The sequence below is a fragment of the Oryzias melastigma genome, linkage group LG21 (genome assembly GCF_002922805.2).
Source record: "Oryzias melastigma strain HK-1 linkage group LG21, ASM292280v2, whole genome shotgun sequence".
Taxonomy (NCBI): domain Eukaryota; kingdom Metazoa; phylum Chordata; class Actinopteri; order Beloniformes; family Adrianichthyidae; genus Oryzias; species Oryzias melastigma.
In genome coordinates, this window is record NC_050532.1 from 4,075,611 (window position 1) to 4,090,876 (window position 15,266).

At 38.4% G+C, this 15,266-nt stretch overlaps 1 protein-coding gene across 5 annotated transcripts in view; it reads right to left on the reverse strand.

Annotated features, from left to right (window-relative positions):
• Positions 1 to 15,266, reverse strand: part of il1rapl1a (interleukin 1 receptor accessory protein-like 1a) — a 260,744-nt gene that overhangs the window by 220,102 nt on the left and 25,376 nt on the right. For 4 of the 5 annotated variants that reach the window (XM_024286881.2, XM_024286882.2, XM_024286879.2 and 1 more), the window contains exon 2: positions 3,755 to 3,858. In XM_024286881.2, the coding sequence (XP_024142649.1) occupies positions 3,755 to 3,836 (82 nt within the window). In that variant the 5' untranslated portion in view covers positions 3,837 to 3,858. Of the gene's footprint in view, positions 1 to 3,754; positions 5,030 to 15,266 lie in introns of those variants that run through there. The other variant, XM_036209813.1, reaches the window with a different exon arrangement.

The following is a 15,266-nucleotide window of genomic DNA, read 5'->3' on the forward strand; positions in this document are numbered from 1 at the left end:
GGCACCATGAGTGAGAGTGGTGTGTGTATGAGTGACGATCCTCACAGTTTCAGCTGCTGTGTGGTTCGGAGCTGTTAAAAAAATGGTAGTCAAAATGTTGACACCGACTGGTCTCCATGGCCTGTGTGTGCGCTTCTTACTCCAATCACGAGGGATCATACAATCTATGGGACTCAAATGATGTCTAGATTTAACCTGACAATAATCTGTAGCTCTGCTCCCACCCACATCGCTACAATATATTTCCTTCCAACAATTTAAATTATTTTCAAAACATTTTTGAAAAAGCGCCACTGAGCCGCAAGGGAGTGCTTGAAGAGCCGCATGCGGCTCCGGAGCCGCAGGTTGCCGACCCCCGGGCTAACGTATTGAGCAAAGAATCCTGAGTGAAAAGTTCATGGCAAATCCATCACCAGGCCGGAGTTCACTGGATTCAATGCCAGTTACTCTCAACCTCCAAGTCCACCGTAAAGTTGTGCAAGCCAGTAGATTTTAGACAACTGAAGGTAATAAACCTACGAGCCATGCTAAAGCTAACGCCCGACTGTTACAGAATAAAAGATGGGCGGGGCTTTTGTACTGGAGCTGTGGAGCACAATGACTTGGAACTTCTGGGACTTACACCAGTTGACCAATCACAAAATTAAACTGCAATACATCGTTTCAACCTGTAGGGGGCAGTACAAAGACAGTTTTTGACTGTATTTTCCTGAATTCAACAAGTTTATTTTAATTTGTCAAGAATTTGGCAATAATTAACAGACGACACTTTTAACCCCTCATTTTTAGAAGTCAGCAGCCAAAAAAAAGTTATTTACTGTCACTCCACTTAAATATCAAGAGCACGCATAAATGCAAAAAAGGATTGTCATATGATTGTCAGAGCTTGGGAGAATGGTAAAAATTTGCTTTAGCTTAGCTCTTAAAGCTGGTCACAGCCTGTAATCACACAAGCAAACACAATAGACTGTAGGGTCAAACTTGAGCGAACAGATTATTTCTTGTGAGCAAATGATTGAACAGCACTATAGTTTTATTTCAGATTCTCTAAATGTCTATAAAACCCCATGCTATCTTTCAAACCAGCTGTCCTCTTTCTATCTAGTTTGTTGGTGTGTGGACGAGCTGAGAAACTTAAGTCTGATAGACCAACCATGATAGTTTGTTTCTGTCAGAGAACTGAGATCAGACCTGGGGAGTCGATCCTGTGCACGTCCATGGTCAGTCTGATAGTCACAGAGCACCTGGAGTACTCCATTTCCAACATACACTCACTAAGATGTGGGTCCACACCTCCACGCACATACACAACAAACATCAGAAAAGACAAAGTATCCAGTTCTGTTCCAACCGTGATCATTACAAGCATCAACAATACTGACACCCAGACGGAGACACATGTAGCCTTCCAACCCTACGGAAATCCTTCGTTTGGTATATTCAGGCCCAAACAAACTCCATGTTGAATAATTAAAACCCTTCTGTTACAACACTGGGGGTCCAGCAGGTTCTTCGTTTAGAGTCTCCTGATGATTAAATCAAGGTCTCACACTTGATTCCTTACCTGGACCTACACATCATCCAAAAGCAAAACATCCAATTCCATACAGTTTCCCTGCTGAAAAAGAAACAGTGGAGTATTCCCGTCTGAAACACAACGCAATGTAAACAAGTCATTAGTAATCTTGTCCAAACGAAGGCTTCCGTCCTTCACTAAAACTCTGTCAGTTTAGAATTTAGCTTGAACAAAAAAACAAAAATATTCAGGAAGAACATGAGATATCAATAGACAAAAACTGCCAAGCAAAGACAAAAGTTTCTCATAATTTTCCTCTCAGCTTACAAACTACTTTTACATGCAGTAAAAGTTACAAGTTACAAGTTTCCATCAATGTACCTTTAATTTTGGAATCTTGAAAACTACATTAAAATGTTTAAGAAACGTTCTAATATAGGCCGTCTTTCAAACCATATGTTAAATCAAAAATGTACTAATGCTAAACAGTGTCCAGAGGTTTTAGAAGAACGCCAGAAATCCAAGGATATCCTTGGATAGATGCTCCTCAAATCACTCGCGGGGTTCCTCAAGGGTCAAGTTCAGTTAAAACATTTTTCCAGTTTTTTAGGCTAATATGCTAAAAATATTTAACAAAATGCTAAAATATGGCCAAAAATTTGACATTTTTCCATTTTTTTATGGCCAATTTGGCCAATTTTTAGCAATATGCTAAAATATTAGCTACTGCTAAAATATGCAAAAAATTAGGGATGTCCCGATCCGACCATGTGATTGGGAATCGGGCCCAATCACATGGTCGATGACTAGATCGAAATCGGACTTTGTCCTCCGATCAAGTTTGTATATTTCATTGATTCTTATTATGATCAGCGCTAATTTGGAGTTTAGCTAATATTTTAACAATATGCCAGCTTTTTTGCCAAATTTAGACATTTTTCCAGTTTTTTTAGGCGAATTTGTTTTTTTGCTAATATTTTGGCAAGCTATGGGCTTCAACATTTTTAGCTATCAGCTCTTGCATCTTCAGTAATCCTCCAGTCTCATTCCACTGAGATCTTAGTTTGCGTGGAAGAGTGGCACACTTTTGTGTCACGTTCAGGTATGTCACGGTGAAGAGAGAAAGCTGAGATGAAAGGCGAGGCTGTTACCAGACAATTTCTCTTCTGACCCCCACCTCCGGTCATGAGCTTTGGAGTAATGACCGAAAAATAAGACGGCAATTGCGGGTGGCTGAAATTCTCTTCCTTCATGAACTGGGTTCACTCAGTCAGGGATAAGATCAGGATTGTAGTTAAGCTCAGTTAGAGCCGCTTATCCTCGGGATCAAAAGGAGTCAGCTGAGATTGTTTGGTTATGTCAGGATGCCTTCCAGACACTTGTCAGTGGAAGTTTTCGGGACATGTCCTACTGGAAAGACGTGTTAGTGGGACTCAGGATTCAATTGAGAGATTGTATCTCTTCAGTTACATCCTGTGTGAGCCCCTTTAACCGGAAAAGGTCTACCCTGGCAACATTTTTCAGTGAATTTACAATAAAATTTGATGAATCAGCTGGTAATTACCAGAGTTGGTGAGAAAACGGTGCATGAAAGGAAGGTATCATAACCCAAATCTGATGAATTCCTTTGAGTGGCGTCTTGCCTCCAGCATCCGTGATTGTTGAACCCCAGTATTCACAAAAAGTTTCAGTTTCTTTCTAATTTCTCATTTGACCTTTGCGTTTGTTCGGAATTGATGTTCAATTTTCTGGCATTTAGAACCAAAATGAGTTTCATGTTAACCCCTCGTGACCCGGCGGCAAAGAAATTGGATCATTTTGAGAGCCATTACTCTCTCGAGATGAAGGGAGGTTCAGCAATGCAAAGAAGTACACTGTATATCTTTTCATTAGTTTGTAGCTCTTCTTCTGAGACAGGGCTGCACTTACAGCTAAATTGCTGACAGCACTTCTACTGTGGAGAAAGGAACATCCTTGAAAATTACCCGGTCATCGAGTTGCCTAGAATTATTACCCAGAAATGTACTGAAACTGTGTTTGGTGCAACATGTTTGTCCATCCAAACACAAGGCTAACATATACTATATGCAATTTACAAATAGCAGTAAATTATTGAACATGATTTTTTTCTTTGTTTAAATCCAAACTTTTCGAAATATCCACAGCTAACTGAAAGAACAAGTGTTTTCCTCACATCGCCAGCAAACACATTGAAGCTTTAAAGAGTGCACCACTTACCCGAGCCTCTCTTTGAGACCACCTTTAGACTTTTGGACAGAGTGATGTACAGCAGGATCAGGAGAGGGCTGGGAGGTCTCATCTTCCTCCCCTGTCCTTACAGCCTGGAGATGCAAAAATGAAAGAGGAAGAAAGAAAGAGTCATCGATGGGTCTGTGCTCGATAAAAGACACAGGTGCCTTCATGTCAGCGGAACTTTTTTCTGCCGCTGCGGATTGATGCTACAGCATCTGTGGTTGTTCAAACATTTGCTCAACCACTTGAGCACATGCATACTTAAAGGCTAACTAACGCAATAACACCATTCCTGCACTCCCCTTGAGGATCCGTCTTCTAACGATCTTCTTTCGTGACCGCAATTGAGATGAGTTATCAACAAACAGACATATTTCACAGCAAAAAAAAAAAAAAAAACATTTCCCTTTCGATCCTGAAGAATCAATAAGGAGGTAATTATACATGTGAGATAGTTGTTCTCTTTGAAGTTAAAAAGGGAGGTTGGAGGACCTTAAGATTATCACTTTGTGACTCACGGAGAGGCAACAAATATCCTACCGCTTCACTCTTCCTCTGAGGCTTTAATTGATGGAGGTGACTCATCCTTAACTCCCCATCTTCTCTGAGTAAATGACATAATCTAACATGTAGTAATTACACTCTAATAGTCAGCTCCTGAAATAGAGCCGGTGCCGCTGAATCCATTTGATCTTAAATGAAAATAGATCATATAAGTAACAGTTTATGAGGCACGAGTCTTTGCTGATGACATAACCCTTTGAAATTATTGTTCAGCTTCGGGAAAAGCCTCAAGAACACGAGAGCAGTCGTCCCCAAGCCTTTTCAGGGCACAGACCAGTTGGACAATATTTTCACAGACCAGTCCAGACGGGCCGAAGTTGGTATTCTTAAGCTTCTGGTTAAAGAAAATATATGTTCAAAATAAAATGCTACTACAAGAAATTTTGCTTAAGAAAGTATAAAAACATTTTTTTTTTATTTTTACATATGATGAAGTTTCAATGAAACGAAGTTGTTCATTTGTAGATTTCTGATTTGAAAAAAAAATCCATAAAGAAAACATGACATGATTTGTTTCCCCACAGAATGTATTTTTAACACTCAGTCCAGACTCTGATTATCATTCAGATCAAAAATATTGATAATATTTTCTCGTTACATAAATCCTCATTCATTAGGTATTTTTTCAACTCAAAGAAACATTTTTTTGTGCTAACGTTTCTGAAGGATGTCTACCTAATTCAGCTTTGCTGTAGGAACATTCTCAAATGTCCCTTTTACAAGTTTACACAAATTTGCAACTTTATTTGATTGAATCTTCATCCTTCGTAAACTGTTTGAGGCTAGTTTGAACTTTGTGATGAAGATTTTCCTTTTGACGTCAAAGTATAGGCTAAAAGCCAGACGCTAGCTTCAGCTACGTCTGACTTTTACGGTGTGAAGGATAAATGAAGCAAAAGAAAATGGCAAAACCATCATAAAACTGGTATTTTCTAAGAATAATATAAATGTGAATCCACCTTGTCTCCAACTTTGTTATCTAGGTGTGAAACTGTTGCTGTGTATTAGCACATAGCGTATTGCACATTCTGCTACATGAGAACAACAGTCTCAGTAACTCAGTTTGTCGAGGAAGACTCCTGGTTTTGTCTGAAAACATCAGCTGTAGTGTTATTTGAAGTTGAAGACTCTTCCTTGGTATACTCTTTTCTCCCCAAATAAACTTTATATATTGTTGTTTGTTTTGTATTTAGCTTTGGGCTACTAGCATAGCTATCTAGTTAGCAATGTAGGTAGCTGCTTTAAGTCACATGACCTAGAAGACGGATGTTGTGAACAGAATCAGGAAGTCTTTCAAAATAAAACTTCCTTCAGGATTAGAATACAAACGAAACGGAAATCATTTAAGTTAGCTAATTTTTTACTCTGCTGCCCCGTAACGTTTCTACGACCATTTTTGGGCTCTGAGAACAAAATGAGGATTTAATAAATATGAATTGAAAGTTAAACCAGGTTGAACTTTGACCAGTCAGGAACTTGGATTCGGTGGTGACGTTTGGATGGCGTTCCTTTACATTCATCGAATTACCATCCATTTGAAAATTGATCATAAAGGAAAACACAATAATTGGTTTGTGTCGGCTTGAATTATGACACCAATCTCTCATATATCAGAAAAGAGCTGTGAAAGTAAAATCCTGGAGCAAAGTTTGCAAGATTTGCTAAAACTGCTTAAATATCTATTGAACACCAGGTGGTGGACGTGCACTAGTATTGAGTGGTGACAGTCCAGTGTGAACACCATGGGCTAAATAAATATTCAAGGATCTACATTTTGAACGCATGTCAAATGTAAACAATAGTTTTTCATTCTGAAAACATTTGGGCTATTTCTAGGCAATGGTACTTTCCAAAATACTTCAATACTGTTAAAATTATTATTTATAATCTCCTTAAACTGTTTCGAGTGAAAATGATTTTGACATATGCTTAGGTTGTACTATGTGGGTCCATCTCGATGTTTTGTCCAATCAATGATGTTAACCTGTCTCTCCTCTGTCACGCGGCCGAGCAAGATCATTCTGCTGCACCATAGAAGCATAGACTAAACAGCTGCTTCATCAGTCGAATCACCTAAAAGTATTAAATGTATCTAAAAACGATTAAATATACATAGCGTAAACAACATGTATAAAGATACGAAATAGGGGTTCCCACGATTCCCCCTTTTGAGCTTTCGTAAGAGCTCATCACTCGAAAAGGGTAACCACAGTAACCCATCACACTTACTACCCAAGGCCAACCTCACCAGAACGCAATTGAATACGAAAAGAAGGAGGATACGTTCCCCTTTGGTAATCCCACAGACTAATAATCGACTGCAGAAGCTGCGAATGCAAGGAACACAACAACAACCACAAATAAAAGTCCCTGAAAAACACTCCTAAGGAAGAAATCAAAGATAAAAAGAGGGTCTTCCAAGGTCCCCGCATGTGCGTCAACCAGCCGTCTAAAAGACTATCAATATATAAGCGACCATCCCGCTGAGGGCGTTTTTAAGAATGTATAAGACATCTCCAATCCCTTATAATAGCTTCTATTTGGCAATGTTAGTAATTAAAAAAGAAAAAAATGTGATTTCCAGCATTGGTTGTTGTGACCAACTTTGAAATAAACACTAAAGGAAATAACTCTGAAATCTAAAAAAGCACTTTATAGCTCAGATAAGTGTGTTTTTTTCCCCATTTTTATTTGTTGAAGAACAAACATAACACAAGGAAACCATGACATCTGCTTTGTCTTGTTGATTTATCAACTTCTCTAATGGTTATCTTTACTTGCTGTGACAGAAACAAGTATAAGCCATATATTTTATGTATTTATTTATTTATTTAAATAAAAATAACATGTAATTTTTCTATATCTACTTGTTTTTCCTAACTGTATTTTCTTTTCTGTTAAAATACTTTAACATTTTAAAATAAATATTTTTAGTTATATTTGCTGAAGAAACAACAACAAATAAAAAAAGAATATTTAAAACATCCCAAATAATTAAACATTATTGAAGTCAAAACATTTGTAAAGTCATCTGTTTGACCTGGTAGGATAAGAGTGACTCAAAGAGGGACAGAGCCATGAGCATCACTGGCATGTACATTTGTTCATGAGACATCTCCTCAACATGTGTTTAGACGGCATCTGTTGCTCCTGAAATTAAAAGAAAGTTTTTTTCACACTGCAAAAACAAGCCCTTAGGAATAAGTCAAAACTTCGAACCCGATTGGCAGATTTCTTTTAAAATCTGTCAAAGGGGCAAGAAAATAGGAATTCTTATTTTAAAACAGATAATTCTTGTCTCTAATGCATGTTTTCTAAAAATGAGAAGATTTTGCTATTGGAATTGTTTCTGCATTTCCTGCACGACAAAAAATGAAGCAATTTCTCTTGAAACACGGAACTTTTTACTTTCCTGTGATTCAGTTTTTTCAGGGCAACATTTTCCTCTGTATTAATCGAACCCAAAAAAACACAAAATTCTCTGATTGTTGTCGTGTGGATGGATTATTTCTCTTTATTTTGTAACAAAACATTTTGTTTTTAAGTAATGGGTTGGTTCCTACCTATGGTTTGCTCACTGCAGCTGTATGTGCACACAACTTACAAAAGCCCAGATGCACCAAAAATATTATAAAAAAATACATAAAAATTGAATAGATACAATTAATTGCAAAAAAAAAATAGATTATATAGAAAAATATTTTTTTCCCACCAAAAACACTAGTAGCTGGTGCAAATGAATGTGGGCCCTGATGTCATGCTGAACTTTTATGAATGACTTTTACTTTCTTAACTTTTTGTCTCAGTAGGTTTAATCAAATGACCCATGATAATTCACCTAAATAATATATAAAGTGAAAAGAAGTAATAATAATAATAACAAACAAAGTACAGATCAATCTTACATATGAAGCTAAAGTCCACTAGCTTGATGCTAACGTTTAAGTGGTTTTATAAGTTATCATCAAACTATTATATCTAGCTTGATGTTAACATATATTAGGATTTCCTATAGAACGGCTAACGGCACTCGGTTGACCTAAACATACATTTCTGACTAAATGAACATCTGTATAAACTCACAGGCAGGAATTTTGTTTTTTGTTTTTTTTTTGCTAATTTTTCATCTTCTGAAATAAAGTGTAAATGTGTAGCGTGATCACCCCTAGTGGGCAAAATGAAACGCCCTCCAGGAGAGGCAGAACAATTGTTGGAGCTTCTCTGTTTGAGAATCCGTGTTTCTAAATGTGAAAACCGTGTAAACTCAAAATTGAATTGAATTAATTAGTTTGAAAGATTTGGAAAGAAATTGAATCGAATAGATCCAGGTTCTGGTGAATCAAACAAAGCCCTAGTCCAGACATGCAAAGGACGCTGGGAAGTACTGCAAAAACTGAAACTTAAGAAAGCTAAAATACCCTTAATTCCAGATTTTTATCAAGAAAACACAATAATCTTACTACGAGAAAATATTTCTTAGACTTTTTTTGTTAAATCATGAATTTTTGGTGAGACCCTTTTTCACAGCATTTGCAGAATTTTCTTTTTCTTATTCAAAGAAAATCTTTTTGATTTCTTTCCAAGGGGCCTGTTTGCAGCGAGCAACTCAAAGTATCAAACTAGAAAACCCTTTGGGAAGTTTTTAATGCTCCAAACATCTTTTTCTGGATTCAAAAACCCAACTCCTTTTAGCTTCAATCCTATTTAGCCAATTTACCAGGCAAAACAAGCGAATTACTGACGGCTTAGTCCTTTGTACTTTTACTGAGTGAAGGAAAGCTGCCATTTCAGACACACATTTTTACTCTTGCCAAGGACCCTTTCAGTCGGCTAATTCGCCATAACAACATCGGTGACCCTCCCACGTCTCCAAATCAAGCCGTGCTTTCACAGCCCAGTGGCGTCCAGGTTCTGCCAACCATGACATCACCAGTCTGCTGCACAGAGGGGCATTATGGTCCTTATACCACCACCACAAGCATCCATCCCAGCCCACCTCATCTGCCCACACCAATTCATCCTTTCTGTCCCCTTTAGTTCCGGCGTTTCCGCCACAAAGAAGCTGTCACTGGACCACCTAAGTGCTAAGAAGTAACTTCTAAAAGCTGCAGCCGGAGTCAGCCTGACCTCACTGTGACATTCAGGGTTGGTGACGGACGGATGGGGAAAAGTGTTGACAGGTACTTGACATAAGAGGAGCATTTGAACAGTTTCTGTGATGATTCTAGTATGTGGTTTTAGCCACTCCAGCTATATTTGTATGTGTTGTAAAATAATTCCCAGTGGTCTTTTAGTTATGATTATGCAGTTTTGGCAAAAATCTAACAGCATGTGTAATATTTTAAGACATATTTTCTGCAGAGTAGCAGGAGTTCATCATAAATTGGCCTCTGAGTGGTGGGCGGGACTGTTGGCATGGAAGTAAGCCTCTACTGACATCCCATGATCCCTTTGTTTACACTCTATCCCGCTAGCTTACAGCCCTTTGAGCCAAATGGCAGCTCAGATGAAGAAATTAGCGGCGTCACAGAAAATACAATTTTAAGCTTCATTTCTTTTATACAGTATATGTCCTCTATCATCAGAAAAATTCCACAAGAACATGTTGAAAAATAAAAACAGGATTTTCATTAAAGTTGTTCTTTAACATTTCATCCCACCAAAGAGCCTGTACAACATTAGTGACATTTTTTTTTTTTTTACTTTTTTTTTTCACAAGTCATAAATGAAAAAATCCAAAAGCAAGGTCAGTTTCTTGCAGTAGATGTTTCTCATCTTGGATTGGAAAATGGTTTATTTCAAGCAATCACAGCAAGAATACTGCATAAACGGGACGATTAACAGAGGTTTACATCCATACAAAACATAGAATAATAAGGCATAAAATTGAATGGAAAATACTCAAAGTTTTTACATGTAACTAAATACTCAATAATCATTTTTGTTCTTTTGCATATAGAACATGACACAATGAAACTATTTACTATTAAGATTGTCACAAGAAGTTTAATAGACTGCTTGAAAGGGACTGGGAGGAAGCAAACTTATACAATCCCACTCTTATTTATTCATTCTTTAATTCATTCATCTTCCTGGTCGCTTTGTCCCTGTCGGGGTCGCGGGGGTGCCGGAGCCTAACCTGGCTACTGATGGGCAAAGCCAAGGTACACCCTGGACGGGTCGGCAATCTGTCACAGGGCCTCAATCACACACCCATACACTCTAACATCCACACCTAGGGGCAATTTAGAGTCACCAATTAACCTAAGAAGCATGTTTTTGGACGGTGGGAGGAAAACCAACGTATGCACGGGGACAACAAGCAAACTCCACAAAGGACTCCAGTCGGTGTTTCCTTTTCAGGTCCCCCAGGCGGAATTTGAACCGGGGGATTCTTGCTGAGTGCTAACCACTGCACCATCGTGCAGCGTTTTCATTTCATTTATTCATGAAATTAGAAAATTTTAACTAATTTGATTATTTTTTTTTATAGCTTAATGTTCAAAAACTTTGAAAGTTTGGGAAGCACTGTGATTGAATTGCAATAGTTGTATGCGTGGTTCTAAAGTGTTTCTAAATGTCGACGGGAACTCCAGACTTCTTGATTTGAGTTTGGTACTTTATTACCTTCACTTGATCAGATTCTGGTGAAATGTCATCACTCAGCAGGCGATAAGTGGACTTGAAAACTGATGTTCAATTGACACACATTTAGTTAGATAATTTGCTGGTTTCTTGCTATATGTTTTTAGTTAACAGAAGTATTTAATGTTGTGTGACTCTGTACATTTAAATTTTTTTGTCATTTTTTTTTTTATTATCTATATTCCTGGTGCTTAGTTGATTTAGCGTAAAACTTGTCTTGAGTAGCTTTGTGTTCTCCCCTCTGCCATGACCCCACCTGCTTTGAGTTGAGTCATTATCACAGCTGCAGTGGATTTGTATTCAGGTCCTGAGTTTCCATCACTTATCGTCAGTCCTTGTGGTTAATTGAAATGTACAACAGACCGAAGAGACTTTGCAGAAACAATAACTGAAAAAGATATAATTATATTTATTTTTTTCAATTCTCAAGCAGAACCTCAATAGAAACTGAGACCTTTCATACAGATGTGTTAAAAAGTGAAGGCTTCAAATGAACAGTAAAACGTTTGGTAAAATCCAAATCTCAAACAGTTTCAAAGCCTCAGTGCTAAGAAAGCACATTTCATTTTATAATACAAATTGAAAACACATTAAAAATATCTTCAATATGGCAATTCTTATTTTAGATAAGAAATGCGTTTTAGTTGGGCAGTGTCATAATCAGAGTATTTAAAGCAATCTTTCTTAAAAAAAAAAAAAAGACATTACACCTGTTAGTTTTTTGAACTTTTGCTTTATTTATTTTTTACAAATTCACAATATTATTTTACAAACATAATCACTACTTTGTGTAAATATCTACAATGACAGAATCAACTGATTTACATTAATTTTATAAGATATCGTTAGTCAGATGGTTTTGTTTACATGCTTTAGTTCCAAACAGAAAGGTCCGGTTGACGCCAGTCTGAATACAGACCAAACACAAAGTTCAGGCCTCATCTGGACCAATTAAGTGGACTTGGTCCACACAAACAGACTTTTCCAGTCTGAACACACCATTAGTTTAATAAATGAAGCTGTTTTGTTTGTTTTTTTTTAACTGACGTGTGCCTTTCATTCTCGTTGTTGACTGAGATATGTCTCATTTTCATGCAGAACACAATCACATTATTTCTGATAAGTTATAAAGACCATCTGGAACCTGTAATTCACTTTCCCCACCATTCGGTTCTAACCTCAATGTTTGAGTGACAGTTTTGTTTTAGTTCAATATATGATATGTGTATTACAAAAAGAAAACAAAATAAACTTAAAAATTCAGAAAAGTCCTTTTTTAAAATTTGTTAATAAGAAAATATCAATGCTGAAAAACCTTTCAGTTGACTTATTCTAAGCTTGGTGTAATGTAATAAAACAACAAATTAAAACTCGTTCTTAAATGTAGCACAACTATTTGAGACTTTAAAACAAGGGTGTCAAACATACGGCCCCTCAGATGGTTCAATCCAGCCCAGTCATGAAGAGAAAAAAATATAAGTATGCTAAAAAAAAAAGTTTCTATCCTGTTCCTGTGGCAAGTTATGGTTGTTTAAAGAAATGACCGCAATACACAATTCCGCCACTAGGGGAGGAAAGGAAATGCAAGACCGGTATAACAAGAGATCAAGAAATAAACAAAATAAATAATGTAATAAGTGATTAAGATACTTGGTAGAGACATTTGTTTCCATCTAAGAAAATAACAAAACAAAACAATAGGTTATCTTGATGTTACTCGTCCGGCCCATTTGAGACCAGATGGGTTGAATGTGGCCCCTGAACCAAAATGAGTTTGACACCTTTGCTTTAGCGTAAACATATAAACGTATCAGTAGGGATGCAATGATTCACTTCGCCCATGACTTGGTTTGATGGTGTAAAATACAGTTCAGTTTTCAATCCAAAATTGGATCATTCCTAGTGTGAAGCATTTATGACCATGGCACTAAAACACCATGAATTCCCTTCTCAAAAACAAGAGGCAACTACATTCTATAACTTTAGTTTAACTTGATGACAACAAACCCCCAATAACAGCAAACTTAAAGGGATGTCTTTAAAGTATATTAGATACAGCTCACAAGAAAATAGTTTTGCACAGTTACCGCCTTGTTTGTGCAGTTGAGCGCATGTGAAGCCTTTTCTCTAAGGCATCAGGAGCAGGTGTGTTTGAGGAAGCGCACACAGAGGCATGGCGTGATATCCACGCTTCAGCGATGCATGAAGCATGCACACATCATCACACAGAGAAGCACACATGCCATTTGCCTGCTGCTTTTCACCACAAGATGAAGGGCACGGCCCGGCACTGCCTGCTGACTCGCCCTCGCAGAGGAGCAGCAAAGAAAATTTCACTTTCTGTTGATCCTGGTAATGAATCTTCCAGGTTGGCTCCGTCTTTTTCCTAAATTAAATTACCACTTCCCGCGATTTGTTGCAACCACACTCTGCTGTGTGCGCCACGCTCCGAGCGCTTGCTCTCATGTTCGCCTTTTTTGGCTTCTTGGAATTTATTTAGAGACAGAGGAGTCCTCGTGTCAGGTTCTCTGTTCAGTTGCTATTGATTTAATGGACAGTTGTGCCATTTCCGAGGACAGATCCAGCATCTCAGCATGTCAAGCAGAACAGATGCATCACATGATTTAGGGATTTAATCTAATTTAGAGGGTTAGAAGCCCTGCAGTATAGTCTAACAAAAAAGGCATCTTCATTGAAAGGGTTTCCCCTATGCTTTGCCAAAGACATAGACATTTAAAAAAAAGATCTTACTGCTATCTTGAATACATTTCATGGCATTAATTGAACTTCCTTTCCTAAAACAAAACATTATTCATAACGTGGAAGGTTTTGTCCTCTTTAATTGTTTGGATCACACTAGTAAACCATGAACTTTAAAAGATGAGTGAAAAGAAGGCGAGAATTAAAAAAAACACACACAAAACAACACACACTTTGAGACGAGCACACAAAGGGAATGAGTCATAGGTGTTTCTGTGTGTCACTGTGTCAGAGACGCTCATGCTGGGAGAGCTGGAGCAGGACACAACACACTGCAGCTAACCTCACTGTACGTCTGCCTGCTTCCACATCTTCTCAATATGGTATCTGCGTGTGCGTGTGTTTTCCCTTTGCTGTTTGCCAGATGTGTCACAGCATGAGTCAAGCCCCATGAGCTTTATTGTGTTGTAGTAAAGTTAATCACTGATTTGGAATATGTTAAAAAAAAACCACCAAAACATCATGGTAAGCTTGGGGAACTGTCGCTATAAACATGTTTGACCGCTTTTGACCATGGCCAGCCCGGGTTAATCTCTGGGGCCTGGCTATAGGTGGTGGAAGTTAACAAGTAAGGGGCTGTGAGCTGTGCCCTGCTTTAGTCCCAGCATGCACCTCCTTACTGAGTAAGATTAATTACAGCGCAGTCCTAAGTCAGTCCGCTCTCCTGCTGTTCTCCTTGACACGCACACATGAGGAGATCGTTCGATCACGTATAAAGCAACACTGTGCTGTAATTAACCGAAGGGTTTCAAGGAAAACCAAAGGCGTTCCACTTATGACTGGTCATGAGCGGATCTGTGGGCCGTTGAGCTCTGAGCTCAGAGGCCTTCCACCAGCAGCGAAGCATTCTCGCCCAGTTGTTGTTGATTGCTTTCAACTAGGTCCCCGGTGCTCAGGCCATTGTCAGCTGTCCAAGGCTGACTGGCTGCAGAAATGCTTCCATGCTCCCGGTCAATGCTGCCTTTGATGGAGAGCAGGGGCCAACACCCTTCTCCCTCATTTAGTACATACACCCCACTGGGGCCAGTTGAACCACTATGGTTGCACATGAAGACTACAAACACTTACAAGGACCACCCATGACCCCACACACACATACACTGCCTCACACAAATGTACAGAAACAGTCAATGGTTCATCAGTCATCTAAGACAGTGGTCCCCAACCTTTTTGGGGCTGTGGACCGGTCAGCCAGTGTGGAGCTATTCCGTGGCCCGGGGGGGGGGGCATGATAACATGTTATCATGTACAACTTTATTAGCTGGGTCCTCATGACGTCACAACAACAGCTGAACATAACATGACCAACATCGTTTCTACCCCAGCGCAATGCAAACTTTCTAAAGAAGTTTGTTTTTGCTCATTTTGCTATCTTGAGATTAAATTTAACGGAATGTATCATGTGACGTGTCGCGGCCTTGACGTGTGTCAAGTGAGGATATAAATGAGAAAATCCGGTAACTTTTCTAAATAAAACATTTTCAAAAAAATAAGATGATGGAGATTAATTGTTCTTTCTGTGCGCCCC